Source organism: Onychomys torridus, chromosome 3 (genome assembly GCF_903995425.1).
Source record: "Onychomys torridus chromosome 3, mOncTor1.1, whole genome shotgun sequence".
Classification (NCBI taxonomy): Eukaryota; Metazoa; Chordata; class Mammalia; order Rodentia; family Cricetidae; genus Onychomys; species Onychomys torridus.
In genome coordinates this window covers 2,248,965-2,263,946 of record NC_050445.1, presented here as the reverse complement: position 1 = coordinate 2,263,946, position 14,982 = coordinate 2,248,965, and the positions used below count along the sequence as shown (strand labels likewise).

The following is a 14,982-nucleotide window of genomic DNA, read 5'->3' as shown; positions in this document are numbered from 1 at the left end:
ACAAAAGCTACTTTAGCTTAATGGTTTTGACAAGGAAAAGTGAAATACTAACTTTCTTATCATTTGGTAGAATATGAATGAACTAGGTTTCTAAGATGATTAGTTTTTTTTTTTTTTTTTTTTTTTGAGCTGAGGATTGAACCCAGGGCCTTGTGCTTGCTAGGGAAGCGTTCTGCCACTGAGCTAAATCCCAAACCCGATGATTAGCATTTTTAACTGGTTCCCCCCCCCCCCTTTTTTTTTTCATTAATAGATTCCAGTTGTCTTAATAGTAAGGTATAGATATTTTGTTATCCCTTCTTCAAAGTTTTATTAAAATGATTTCTCTCCTTTTTCTCTTTCCAGCGATGTGCATTTTGCAAACACCTTGGAGCCACTATCAAATGCTGTGAAGAGAAATGTACCCAGATGTACCATTATCCCTGTGCTGCAGGGGCGGGCACCTTTCAGGACTTCAGTCACTTCTTTCTTCTCTGTCCAGAACATATTGACCAAGCTCCTGAAAGATGTAAGTGTACTACCCATGTAGTTGTAAATTCACTTAGGTATTTACTTAAAATATCACGTGTCAATTTGGAAAGTTACTTTACTCATCTTAAAAGGTAATAATATAAAATTATCAACAATAAAGAAATTAATATTAAAAAGATGAAATTATCAACAATAAAGGAATTAATATTAAAAAGATGATACATAATCCTAATGGTCTGAGGAATCTTTGCTGTTGGGTATTGTGTCCTATGCTGCTCTCACTTCCCCACCTCCAATCCCCTGTAGCTCTGGCTATCCTGGAACTCAGAGGAGATCTCCCTCCTCTGCCTCCTGAATGCAGAGGGATTATAGGCATGTGCCACTATACCAGATTTACTGTAGGTTTTTGAGGAAAAATATTTAACCACTAATTTTATTAGTATTAATTCTAAAAAAGTTATTTTCTCTGAAATTCCAGGTTTTCATATCCTAAATTCTTATGCTTAAAAAGTTTTAAACCATTGTGGAAGACATACTGAGTATATAGTATTTTTGACATGTTCTAAAGAGCAATTCATGGAATGGTTAAATAACTTTCAGTGTCTTTTACAGAAGAATACTGACAGTGGGAGAAGGTAAAGCTGATTGTCTCCAATGTTGGTCAGGATATCATCTCTAGGAGCATTACCCACTTTCTGATCTTTTTCTGTGGACGTGCAGTGGGACAGACATTTCTGTAGTGTGGTTTCACAGTCCATCCCTCTCATCCCTAAACTGCAGTGGTATTTGCGTTCTTTTTCTTCTAGTGTTTTACAATTCTAAGAAAATTTCTGAGTTTTAATGCATACATGATATTATAATTCCTTTCTGTTTTTTTTGCTATATGGATGCAACTGATACATCCATCCATACATACATATATATTTTTCAGTTACAGTTTTAATTTATACTGTGTGTATATTTGTGTGTCCATGCATAGGACACATGTGAGTCAGAGGACTACTTTGTGGAGTTGAATTTTTTCCTTTTCATCTTTAGATGGGTTCCATGGATTAAGCTTCTGTCACTAGGTTTGCATAGCAAATGTCTTTACCTGTTGAGTCATTTGTCAGCTGAAGAACATGTTTATTTTAGGAACATTTTTTTTTCCTCCTAGCAGATTTAATTTTCAGTCTATGAATTTTTGATAATGATTTAGTCATTCTTTTTTTTTTTAATGTCACCGCTTACTTAGAAGTTAGCTTTTATCTACTATTTAGCACTGTATTAATGTATTAATCTTTTAACCTATGCTTGTCCCTCTGTGTGTGCTTAGCAATTTTTTAGAGGTTTTTTCCCCTATCTTTTTTCACATTTATGAAATACAAATACAGCTACTTCAGGCTTAACTTGAAATAATTTCAAATAGCAAGACTAACATGAGCATTACTCTTTTTCTGTGAGTTGTCCCGTCCCCCCCCCCCCCCCCCCTGCAAAACAAAAAAACCCAGGGTTTCTCTGTGTAGTTTTGTGCCTTTCCTGGAACTTGCTTTGAATACCAGGTTGGCCTCGAACTCACAGAGATCCCCCTGGCTCTGCCTACTAGTGCTGGGATTAAAGGTGTGCGCCACCACTGCTCGGCTTGTTTTGTTTTGTTTTGTTTTTTGTATTTTGTTTTTTGTTTTTTTTCAGACAGGGTTTCTCTGTGTAGCTTTGTGCCTTTCCTGGAACTTGCTTTGGAGACCAGGCTGGCCTCGATCTCATAGAGATCCACCTGGCTCTGCCTTCCAAGTGCTGGGATTAAAGGTGAGCGCCACCACTGCCCGGCTTGAGCATTACTCTTTATCTTTGTTTTGTACCTAATTATATAGAGAGAGTCAGAGTTACTTTGTGTTTGCAAATATAATCATGTTTTTATTCACTATACAGTTATAGCTAAAGCAAACTGTAATTTGAAATTATATTTAGACAAATAACTGATTTAAAGTTTTAACAGTGTTTTAGATTATGCCTATTAAATCTGGAAGAAAAAGAACTTTAATACACTACAGTAGCTTTGAGGATTAATTATGTAGTTAATTCTTCTTAGAAATTTAAGTAATTATGTCACTGTTTCTTCTGGTTGTCATGTTCTGCATGTGCACTGTTAGTGGTTACTGGTCTTCAGTCAACTTGAAAAATTATGAACTATCAGAATTGATGAGATTACTTGTCATTTATCATCCTGATGATGAGAGAGTATGCTGGCAGCTTAAAGTTAAAAGGAATATTGAAATTGATCATTGGTACTCTGACTTCTTCCAAAGTAGACTTACCAGAGACTCATAAAAATACATGAACAACGGGTGAAACCAAAGTTCAGTGAGGAAATTTGACAAGGGAATGTAGAGTGTAGCAGTATGAAAGAAATGTTGACTGAGGACGATACTTTCCCAGAATACCCATTTGTTAATATTTGAGCCACACATTTGACCATTCCAGAAATTGATACAAGGAAGAAAATGTGAGTATTTAATCTATTTCATAGTATTATTTTAGGATTTCACTCCATACGAAGAGTGGACACTACATGCTATAGTGGAAATAGTGAAAAATTGCTTCAAAGTAGCAGGCCAGCAGTATAAATACCCTGCAAAGCTATTTTTCTCTTTTCTTTCCTTGTCTTTAAGCCAGTGGTATAAAACCAGTGCCCAATAAAGCAATCTTTATTTCCTGAAGATTTTTAACAGTGTGCTGTGAATGTTCATCTTTCTGATCACCTGACACATGTGCATACATGTATGTGGTGGTGTGGGTGCATTTGTGTAGTAGAATCCAGAAGTTAATGTGGATGTCCTACTATTGATCTTCATGTTATCTTTTGAGATGGAGTTTCTCACTGAATCAAGAACTCACAGGTTGTCTAGACAGGCTGAACAGTTGGGGATCTGCCTGTATTTCTCTCATGTCCACTGCGCCACCTCACCTCCAACCCAAGCTGCAGATGTGCACAGCCATCTAAATTCTGAGTTCTCTGACCATTCTTTTCAGCATATTGGATGGCATCTATAATTTACTTTTTCTTCACAGGTTCAGTTGATAAAGCAGACCACACAGCAGTGTCCTTCCAGTCAAGAGAGTGGCAGATGGTATTTGTCACTTTGTTGGCAGAATTAGTAAACTTTGCTGGTTTTGTCCTTAAGCACCCCCTCCCCACTGTTGACTTGTTGCTCTTTTTTTTTGTTTGTTTGTTTGTTTTTTGTTTTTTTGAGACGGTTTCTCTGTGTATCTTTGTGCCTTTCCTGGAACTCACTCTGTAGTCCAGGCTGGCCTTGAACTCACAGAGATCTATCTGCCTGCCTCTGCCTCCTGAGCGCTGGGATTAAAGACTTGTTGCTCTTTACCGTTGCTTTTTTTATGTGCTAGTTAGACTGTCTCCATTGTCCGGTCTGGCAATAAGCGTCCTTACCCACTGAGCCATCTCTTAAGCAGTGCTTGTTGGCCTTTCTTATGGTCCCTTTACCTTCCAGTTGGAACAGCCTACATCAGAGCAAAGTTCAGCATGTTTGTCCCCCCTTTGCTCTCTTTGTTTCATAACTGTAGGTAAGGTACTATACTTGATCTTACCCCAAAGCAGAGGTGATCACCACTGCAGCTCAGGCACTGGCCGCCAGAGATGGCTTTGTCCTGGCATTGTCCTACTTCATTCATTCAGCTTCTATGTCCAATGCTTCTGCTTCTCTTTTCCTTATTATTGCTTTATTTTTTAATGTCTCTGTAGCCTGCAGAAATTCTTGAATGTATATATACGTGTACTTCTTTCTATGAAAATATACAAAACATATTTTTATTTTATGTGTGGATATTTTGCCCTCATGTATATCTCTGTAACATGAGGTGCATGCAATGGCTGTGGACACCAGAAGGTGGTGGTGGATCCTTTGGAGCTGGAGTTACAGATGGTTGTGAGCCCCTATATGGGTGCTTGGAACTGAACCTGGGTCTTCTGAAAGAGCAGCCAGGGCTCCTAACCATCTCTCTAACCCGGTACTCTTACTTCTGATGCATCAGCAGCAACATCCTCTTACACATGACCTCAGAAGGACTGTTTGGTGTTTCTACATGTGCTTGCTTTTTGCCTGCTCTCATTTCTTTCCATAGTGCCTTTTTACTATTGTCTTTTACTTCACATTGATGTGTCTCTTTGATTGACAAGATTGTCTTCAAGGGGTTACTGAGAAAATAGCACAAAATAAACAGCAGTCTTTTCAAGAATAGTATCTAGAGTAGTTACAGAGTGAATTTTTGTATATAAAATTGTGTTAGTGATAGAAATTAATGTGAACAATATAAATAACTTTAGTATATTTGGGAGCATATTTGAAGAAGTGAAAAAATATTTGCAATTGATTTTAGTATTAATTTAATTATCTTATTTAAAACACTAATATTTCAACATGTAATTAATGCACCAAGTCCTACATACTTCTTCTTTTTTTTTTTTCCCTACAGTGAGTTTGGCACTTCATATGTACTTTATACTTAGTGTACATCTCAATTTGGACTATACCAGCCACTCAGTAACTACTGTAGCAAGTTAAAGTGGTAGAGTCACAAATGCTTGGCAGTTTTACAGAAACATTGTAAAGTGTTTCTGGAAAACCAATATCAAAGTAAAATGAACTGATGGTCAGTTGCTTCCCAATTTCTAAAAAATGGACTGGCAAAAATAGAGGATGCGTTTTTAAAAGTGCTTAGTTTTTATGGGTACATACTAGCACTCTTTCTTAATATTAAGAAAAATAATATATCTTCTATTAATTGAAGTTATCGCTACATTTTATTTTTAAATTAATCATTTATTTTATTGCTATAATTCTATTATAAATTAATCACTTTTTATTGCTATACTTTATTTTTAAATTAATCATTTTTGGGTTTTTTGTTTGTTCATTTGTTTGTTTTGTTTTTCGAGACAGGGTTTCTCTGTAGCTTTGGAGTCTGTCCTGGACTAGCTCTGTAGACCAGGCTAGTCTCAAACTCACAGAGATCCGCCTGCCTCTGCCTCCTGAGTGCTGGGATTACAGGCGTGCACCACCACCGCCCAGCTATATTTTTTATTTATTTGTTTTGTTTTGTTTGTTTTTTTGAGACAGGGTTTCTCTGTGTAGCTTTGCACCTTTCCTGGAACTCGCTTTGTAGACCAGGCTGGCCTTGAACTCACAGAGATCCGCCTGCCTCCGCTTCCCGAGTGCTGGGATTAAAGACGTGCGCCACCAACGCCCAGCTATTTTTGGTTTTTTTTTGAGATAGTTTTTTTCTCTGTAACAGTCCTGGCTGTCCTGGATCTCACTTTGTAGACCAGACTCACAGAGACCTACCTGTCTTTGCCTCCCTGAGTGTTGGGATTAAAGACATGCATCACCATGTTTGGCTTAATCATTTATTTTAAATATCCAGAAATTAAAGAGCTTTTTAAAAATGATTTTAAAAGTTAAAATACATTTAAATAAGGTAATTTATCCTGGGTTATTGGGGGTACAAAGTAGAAAAGAATATACTTTCTGTCCTTCAAGGTTTTGTGCTATTGTATGGTAGTTAATATTTTAACAGAAATTTCTTTCAAGCATGTAGGGAAAAGGAATATTCAGTTAAATTCCAACTTTTCTTTTAGGTGAAAAAAGGATGTATTGAGATTTATGTATTTTTATATGTAAATTGTGGCACTCCTGTTATTTATAAGAATGTGTCTTAGGCAGTTCAAGCCGACTCTGCCCTCTCTGCAGCTGAGGCCAACCTTGTAATCCTGATCCTTCTGCGTATGCCTCTCAAGTGCTGAGATTACAAGAGTATGCCATCATTTCTGGCTCCATTGGTCGGCTCTTAAAAAAAATTAACATCATTTATTTTGTATGCATGTATGTGTGGCAGGCATATACCCAAGGTGTTTGTGTGTGAAAGCCAGGGAACAACTTTTGCTGTGGTTGGTGCTCTCTTCCACCACGTGGCTTTCAGGAATTGAGTTCAGGTCAGCCAATCTGAGCAGCAACCACCTTTGCCAGTTGATCTTTCCTGCTGGCCAAGCCATCCGGCTGGCTGTTAATTGATTCTTAATTTAAGCAGAATACAATGATTACATTTAGGATTTTGAAGTTGTGCTTTGCATATCCAGATGATGGGTTAGAGAGAATAGAATCATAAGTAGGGGTGATTTTATTTACAGGATATTGCAGTATTAAGAAAATATATAGGCTAAACTGAAGGAAAACTGTAGAAAATTTAATGGAGTTGGCCAGTGGGTGGCTCACGAATTTAATCCCAGCACTCAGGAGGAGGCAGAGGCAGAGGCAGAGATAAGTGGATCTCTGTGTTCAAGGCCAGCCTGGACAACGGATCTAGTTCTAGGACAGCCAGGGGGATACATACACAAACACTGTCTCAACCCTTCCTGCACTCCTCTGTTTGGTTTGTTTGTTTAATACAATTGAGATCTGGTGTATTGTGACAGGGAGATAGATAATGGCAAAATGTTGTTCCTGGTTTTATCCATTCTTTGAAGAAAAAGGAGATGTTTTAGTATTTTTAGAACATCTGGCTGTTGAGCTGTGTAAGGCTTAATAATAAAGGGTTGAGGTTTTTGAAAGAAGTCTAGAATTGATAATGCAAATTTTTGAATATCACTTATTTTGTTTTTTTGAGAAAAGGTTTCTCTGTGTAATCCTTGCTGATATGGACTCACTCTGTGGGCCAGGCTGGCTTCTAACTCCCCAAGTGCTGAGATCAAAGGCATTCACCACTCACTGTCCAGCTTGAGTATGAGCATTTTATGAACATCAAAGGGATTGTACAACCATAGGGAAAAATCAAGATGGATTCTAGGGTACTCCAGTGTTCAAAGTAGTTATAGAGATAAAATCCCCCACCAAATGCTGTAGGGAACTGAAGGAGAAATTGAGTTGCCACAGAAAGGGAACTGTAAACGAGAGGGTGATTAATTGTAAATTTTGCTAAATGTCAATAAGGCACAGTCTAAAAAGTAACTGTTGTATTTCATGTGGTTATTTGTAGCCCTATTAAAGAAGTTTCAGGTATGAGGTGATTGTGTAGCTTGACTTTATGTCAGGTGTGCTGCCTGCTGTCCAATTCATAGGACTCGTTTTTATTTCTTTCAAGCTAGGAATAATACTCACAAAATAAAAAACCTTTAAGTCTGTACTACAGACACTGCTATGGCTTACAAAACCTATTTACTATATAGCTTTTGGCAGGACAATATCTTTGACTTCTCACTAAAGTAAAAGGGATAGATTGTTAATCAGTTTCAAGATACTTGACCACAAAGAAGGTAGAAAGTGCTTTTAACCAGAGCGGATTAGGTTGGATTGAACAAAGAGAAAATACTGTTCTGTTAAGTTTATTATAGAGGCATATTCACATTATTTGCATTGGTGTGAAAAGCATAATTTATTCTCACTTTTTTGTTTAAATAGTCAACAAACTGTTGGCACTCTTAATCCGTTTTAGGAGTAGATGATGGCTATAAGTATATTGATTTTAGTGCTTTTGTAACTAGAAATCAATATAGTTGAATATATAATTGCTGTATGAATTGTATTCATGTGCAAATGAATATATACTTTCTATCAGTAATTATAAGATATTTTCTAGTATTAATAAAACCTCTAGGTTGATTAGAGTAGTCTGTTTTTAATTAAGAAAAACATTAATCTAATTGATATTAGCATCCTAATTTTGTATTACTTGATGTTGTTTCCAAGTATTTAATATGGATAAAATATTTATTTTAATAATATAAGTGTTTCTGTTGATTGCCCAACTCCCTCATCCCCTTGTTTTTTTCTAATACGTGTACTGAATGTCAACTAAATGACCAGCATTGTCATTGGTATTAAAAGTATAAAATTAAGAACTGCTTATGGTTTCAAATATATATAGGCATAAATACTTGCAAAATTACATTATTTAATTTCATATGGTTAAACTTAAATACACTACAATATTCTAACTTGGTATATATGATTAACTTCAAATGTCTGAGAGATTTCCATGTAAATTCCCTTCAAGTGATTTTAAACTGTTAAGTTAGAAAAATATTTAATTATAACACGAACATTTCATTGTTTTGCTGTTAATTATAGCAAAGGAAGATGCAAACTGTGCGGTGTGTGACAGCCCAGGTGATCTCTTAGATCAGTTCTTTTGTACTACTTGTGGTCAGCACTACCATGGGATGTGCCTGGATATAGCTGTTACTCCATTAAAACGTGCGGGTTGGCAGTGTCCTGAGTGCAAAGTGTGCCAGAACTGCAAGTAAGTTTCTAATTTCAACTCAAGGGTTTGTATTGAGTTGTAGTGAGACCTTGTTAAATATTAAAAGTTTATGAAATATGATAAAAGTTACTTATATTACAAGCTATAGTCACAGTAATTTCACCATGTCCTGCACTACTAGACATTGACTAATACCTGTGTTATTTTGAAATATATATGAAACTCAACATGCTTACCATTTGTTAATAAATGATATTATTTTAAAAATAATAATTATGATTATTAGCAAATGATTATCAAAAAACTTATATTGAGAGGAGTTAGGAAGAGATTTAATAAGACAATGAAGCTGTAACTGCAGAAATAAGTTACAAGCTTTGAGCCTTCAAATCAGTGGTATGTTTGAATTTTTGTTTTAGGATAGACAGTTGCTACTGCCAACTGTTTTGATAAAATCTTGATGTTCATTTGAAAGACAATTACTTCTAGTTAGAATAGTTTTTTTTAATAAGCGTGGTGTGGAAATTAAGCATTTGGAGTTAATTTTTTTTATCTATTGTATTCCAGCCTTTGGTCATTTCTCCAATCTCTTCTGTAATTCCCCCTCCCAACCCATGTGTATAGCTAGTATGGCATTTTGAGAATGTTAGCTGCATCTTCAGTGATGCAAAATCTGTTGCAAACAGACCATTTTGTAACCAGGAGAAAGTAAGGCCCAAGGTAGCCAAAGTAAGTCTGATTTACTGGTTATTTCACAAGAACAGTCAGAATCAGTATCTTGGAATCATGAAATCAATCAAACCATTTGCTTTTATATTTTTGCTAAAATTTAGGAAGAATATTAGTTAATATTTATTTGATAATTTGGATGTCTACTTAGTTTCTTGAAAAGGGATATGAGATACATGACCTCAAGTCTGTCCATGTAGTTGAAGATCTCAGCGATAGAACTTCGTAGAGGTTGTTAAACTGATAATCAGAGGCTTTGATGGCACATCTTCTTGATTTACTTATCCTCACAGTTGATTCATAATTCTTCTTTCAGCTCTTTTTAAAGTCTCATTTTTTCCCATGTGTCTTAAGTTATTAGTATCTGAGAATCTGTAATGTGTTGCTAAGCATCAAGACAGATTATTCTGCAGAGCAGGGGCCCAGTTTTGGTGTAAAAGAATGTTTGGAGAAAGACTTTCAAGTGTAATTCATAATTATGATTATTTTTTTATTGAGTTTCTGAATTTTATTTACTAGTAGTGGACAGCATGTTCAGATCTCTCTCTCTCTCTCTCTCTCTCTCTCTCTCTCTCTCTCTCTCTGTGTGTGTGTGTGTGTGTGTGTGTGTGTGTGTGTGTGTGTGTGTGTTAGAGGACATCTCTGTGGTGTTGGTTCTGTCCTTTTACCTGTATGGGGGCTCCAGAGATTGGACTCAGATGGTTAGTCTTTGTAAGCAAGTGCATTTACCTACTGAGCCATCTTGGTAGCCCTGCTTTTATTGTTGTTATTATTATTGGTGATGGCAGGGCTGGTGTGTGGTTGTACATATCAAACAAACCATTTTATTTAGAGGCTTGGGATTGGAAGGGCCTGAACAAGTCCAGGTTATCAGAGGTTCTTGGCTGGACAGATCTTCATGGCCTCCCTGATGCTTTTTTTCTTTTTTTTTTTAATTTTTATTTTTAAAGCTCTGTTTTTCCTTAAATATTTAGCACTTACTGTTTAATGGACAGTCTAAGCTTTTTGAACGAGTACTCTATTTAGACCTTACAATAATCTTTGATGATTTTCACTCCCATTTTATTCCTGAAACTTGGTTTGATGGTCACCTAGTTAAAAAACCACGTTGTACATACATGTGACAGATCTGACATCAGACTTAGTCTTCCTCTTTAGTTATGTGCCATTGTCTTTCCAGATCATCCTGTCATGATTTGCTCCTTTCAACACAGCATAGTTAGCAGTTATAACTCCCCCAAAAGACTGAGTATTAGATTTAAAAAAAAAAAAAATGATGAAAGGTTGTTGGTTTTCCTTCCCTCCCCTCCCGTCCCCCTCCTGTCCTCTCCCCTCCCATCCCATCCCCTCTCCTCCTGGTTTCTCTCTATTGTTTTCGTGCCTGTCCTGGACCTCCCTCTGTAGATCAGGCTGGCCTCAAATTCACAGAACTTAGTTCTCCTGACTTTGCCTCCAGAATGCTGGGAGTAAAGGCACGCGCCACCACTGCCCTGCAGGTTGTTGCGTTAACATCTCCTCCTCTGTAGAAATCTAAAATGACTAAGGAAATTAACCACAGTAGAAAGCTTTAAGTAGTATGACCTTTTTTGGATTCATGAAGGGGTTTGTCATTCTCATTCTATACAAAAATGGAAGAGTCACTGAAATTTTTTTTTTTTTTTTATGATCTGTGCAGTTTTAGGGTTGATTGTTTTCTTCTATACTTATGTGACAGCATATGTTTAAAGATAATGCTATCTTATTTTTTAGGCAATCGGGAGAAGATAGCAAGATGCTGGTATGTGATACATGTGACAAAGGATATCATACTTTTTGTCTTCAACCTGTTATGAAATCAGTACCAACCAATGGCTGGAAATGCAAAGTAAGTGGTTTCTTAATTTGTTTTTAAATATCCTCTATATGTATTACAGACAAATCATATTCCTGTTCAAATGCATTTATTATCATCACCTTTATAAGACAGCATATTGATTTTTTTTTATATATACAATTTATATATAGAAACTTTTTTTTGTTTTGTTTTTCTTTTCTGAGACAGGGTTTCTATGTGTAGCCCTGGCTGTATTGGAATTCACTTTGTGGACCAGGTTGGCCTCAAACTAAGAGATCTGCCTTCCTCTGCATCTGCCTCCTAAATGCTAGGATTAAGGGCTTGTGCTACTAACACCCAACTGAAACTAAATGTTTTTAGAAGTATTTAATTTGACACATACATTCTACCATGAAGCCATCATCATTTTCATTATAAGAGCCCTTTCTTTTAAAATTTGAAAATTCCTGATACCCCTTGGAAATTCTTTCTTGTTTATGTACATTCTTCTCTGGCTTTTCCCATGTAGCCTCTCTTTGCTCATTACTTTTCGTGCTCTGGAAGTTTGTAGAAATGGCTTTAAATGGTTTATATTCTTTGGGAGGTGGAGGCCTTTTTGACTCAATGTTAATTGTTTTTAGATAGCTAGACACATACTTACATGCTCCTTCCCCCCCCCCCCCTTTTTTTTTTTTTGTTTTTACTGAATCACCTGTTGGCAAACATTTGGGTTGTTTATAAATTGGGGCAGTTTTTAAAATATGCTATGAATTTATCAACTAATTTTTTTGTATGATGCTTTTATGGAAAGAACTTTTATATTGATCATCAGTATTCCTAGTTATCTTCTGAAGTAAGAGAATTTTAAAATTTACGTATTTTAAAATTTACCAACTTATAACCCAGAGATAAAATATATTGTATTTAGATTGATTACTACCTACCTTAGATTTCTATAGCTGTAGTATTTGTATATACACCTGTTATTTTGTGTTTCCCTGTACAGTTGTGTGAAGTACTTAGAATGATGCAATTTTGATGTTCGTACTATCCCATGGTAGGTAGTTTAAAATAAGTGGTTATTGACTTGGATATTTATGTTTTAGATGCTTTCTGAGTATCTCTCTCTGTCTCTGAGATAGAGTCTTGTTAAGCACAAGTTGTCCTGGAAGTCATCAGCCTCTTGCTTCCTGTTCAGTCCTGAAAGTACAATCATGGTTATTACAACAGATTCTCTTGGTTTGTAGGTTTAAATGAGGTCTCTGAATATTTCTGGTATTATTTTAATTGCTTATATATTGAAACTTTGTCATCTAATAGGTTACTTTTCAATATTGGTTTACATAACCAGCCTCACTTAATTTTCAGTTTTATGACACTTTCTGACAACTCTACCTACTTAGGTACACACACCCCTCTCTCTCTCTCTCTCTGTGTGTGTGTGTGTGTGTGTGTGTGTGTGTGTGTGTGTGTGTGTGTGTGTGTGTATGTGTGTGTACCTAGGCTGGCCTCAAACTCCCATGACCTTTTAGTCTTTTGTTTCCCCAGTGCTGGGATTGGAGATGTGAACCATTCTGGCTGGCTTCATTCATCACTTTTTCCTTAACATCCATAGGCTGTGTTTTCTGGTTCTTGCAATGGCAGTTTAGCATCCTCTGTGGCCGCTTCGTCCTCTGGGTTGATATGTATCCCCTGCTTCCTTCAGTTGCTCTTGCTGCGGACAGGCAAGTCCTCAGACGGCTGCATGAATCTCCCATGTTTTATCAGTATCTCCACAGACAACAGAAGACACAAAGGTTCAGAGAGGCCCAAATCATAGAGCTGTGAGACTGGTAGATAGATACTCAAGAGAGTGAGACAGGAAGGTGGATAGTTGTGGCTACAGAGTGAGACCCCTTTTAAAGTTCTAAAACTTGTTAGTGCTGATAGTCAAAAGGTTATATTAAGCCAGGCATTGTGGGCTTTATTCCCAGCACTCAGGAAGCAGAGGCAGAGGGATGTGTTGGTACTACTTCTTTTTGTAGTACCAAGTACGTAACCAATGAGACTTACATATTCAGAAGTACAAAGTTTTAAATTTTTTTCAGTAAAAGTAGAAAATAGAAAATTGTCATTACAATTCTCCATAGTCTTCCTCTGATATCTGTACTAGCTAATAATAAATTCAGGTTTTTATAATTGGTGAAGATTTAGTGGATAGGTAAATTATCCCTGCTTATTTGTAGACAGGGGGTTTTCATATCCTGTCTTCAAATTATGTAGCACAGATCCATATGTAAACCCCCCCCCCCATTTACTTCAGTTATTGCAATTTTTTTGTTGTTTGTTTTTTGTTTTTCTTTTGGTTTTTCGAGACAGGGTTTCTCTGTGTAGCTTGGTGCCTTTCCTGTAACTCACTCTGTAGCCCAGGCTGGCCTCCAACTCACAGAGATTCGCCTGCCTCCACTTCCCAAGTGCTGGGACTAAAGGCGTGCACCACCACCGCCCGACTTTTTCAAGATAGAGTTTCTCTGTGTAGCCCTGGCTGTCCTTGAACTTGCTCTGTAGACCAGGCTGGCCTTAAATTTGCCTTCGTCTGCCTCCTGAATGCTGAGACTAAAAAACATGCACCACCGCCTGGCAGTTAATGTAATCTTTTGTTTGTTTGTTTGTTTGTGACAGAGTTTCTCTGTGTAGCCCTAGCTGTCCTGAAACTCACTCTGTAGACCAAGCTGGCCTTGAACTCACAGAGATCCACCTGCCTCTGCCTCCCAAGTGCTGGGATTAAAGGCATGTGCTACTACCACCCATTGTAGTTATTGTAATCTTAATTTTTTATGTTGCTTATTTATGTATTTATTTATGAGTGCTCTATCTGCATGTATGCTTGTATGCCAGAAGAGGGCATCAGACCCCATTACAGATGGTTATGAGCCACTGTGTGGTTATTGGGAATTGAACTCAGGACCTCTGGAAGAGCAGCCAGTGCTCTTAACCACTGAGCCGTCTCTCCAGCTCTTGTAATCTTAATTTAAAAATAAAACCAAGGGGTTGGGGATTTAGCTCAGTGGTACAGCGCTTGCCTAGCAAGCAGAAGGCCCTGGGTTCGGGCCTCAGCTCCGGAAAATAAAAAAATAAAAAATATATAATAAAAGACCAAATAGAATTTATAAAGTAAACACAATTGAGTAAAAATATTAATATAATTTAACACATGGTTTCCTTTGAAGCTAATTTGCCAAGACTGAGTTTAATGGGGAGATGTATCCTTAAATCCCATTTTTTGACTTTAACTATTTTGACACAAAATTTTTGTATAAAAATAATATTGATAATACAAGCCTTTTGCATATTATTTTATTTTAATCACTTTGCAAAAGGCCAGCAGGTAGACTTTGAATACTAGACTGTTTTTTATTTCCATGACCATTTTGATTTACATTTTAGACCAGTGCTGTCTAACAGAAACATAATATAAATCATATTTACATAATTCAAAACTGTGTTTCATATAACCCAAAGACAATCATTGTAAGATTGAGAGCTTTGCTTTCTTTCCAATTCTTCACACATCTGATTTCTCTTAAAAAAAACCCACAGCACACACCAAATTGAAATTTGTGCCATCCACATTTCAAGTATTGAACACATATGTAGGGTACCTGCCATGTCAGAACACAGTTTCAGGCTCTGGTGATTTCCCAAGCACATGTTATTCTACCCTGGGAGGCCGATGATTA

At 36.7% G+C, this 14,982-nt stretch overlaps 1 protein-coding gene across 12 annotated transcripts in view; it reads left to right on the top strand.

Annotated features, from left to right (window-relative positions):
- Kmt2c (lysine methyltransferase 2C) overlaps positions 1-14,982 on the top strand; it is a 247,142-nt gene that overhangs the window by 118,586 nt on the left and 113,574 nt on the right. For all 12 annotated transcript variants that reach the window (XM_036181141.1, XM_036181134.1, XM_036181142.1 and 9 more), the window contains exons 7-9: positions 346-508; positions 8,589-8,760; positions 11,200-11,314. In XM_036181141.1, coding sequence (XP_036037034.1) covers positions 346-508; positions 8,589-8,760; positions 11,200-11,314 — 450 coding nt within the window. The remainder of the gene's footprint in view (positions 1-345; positions 509-8,588; positions 8,761-11,199; positions 11,315-14,982) is intronic.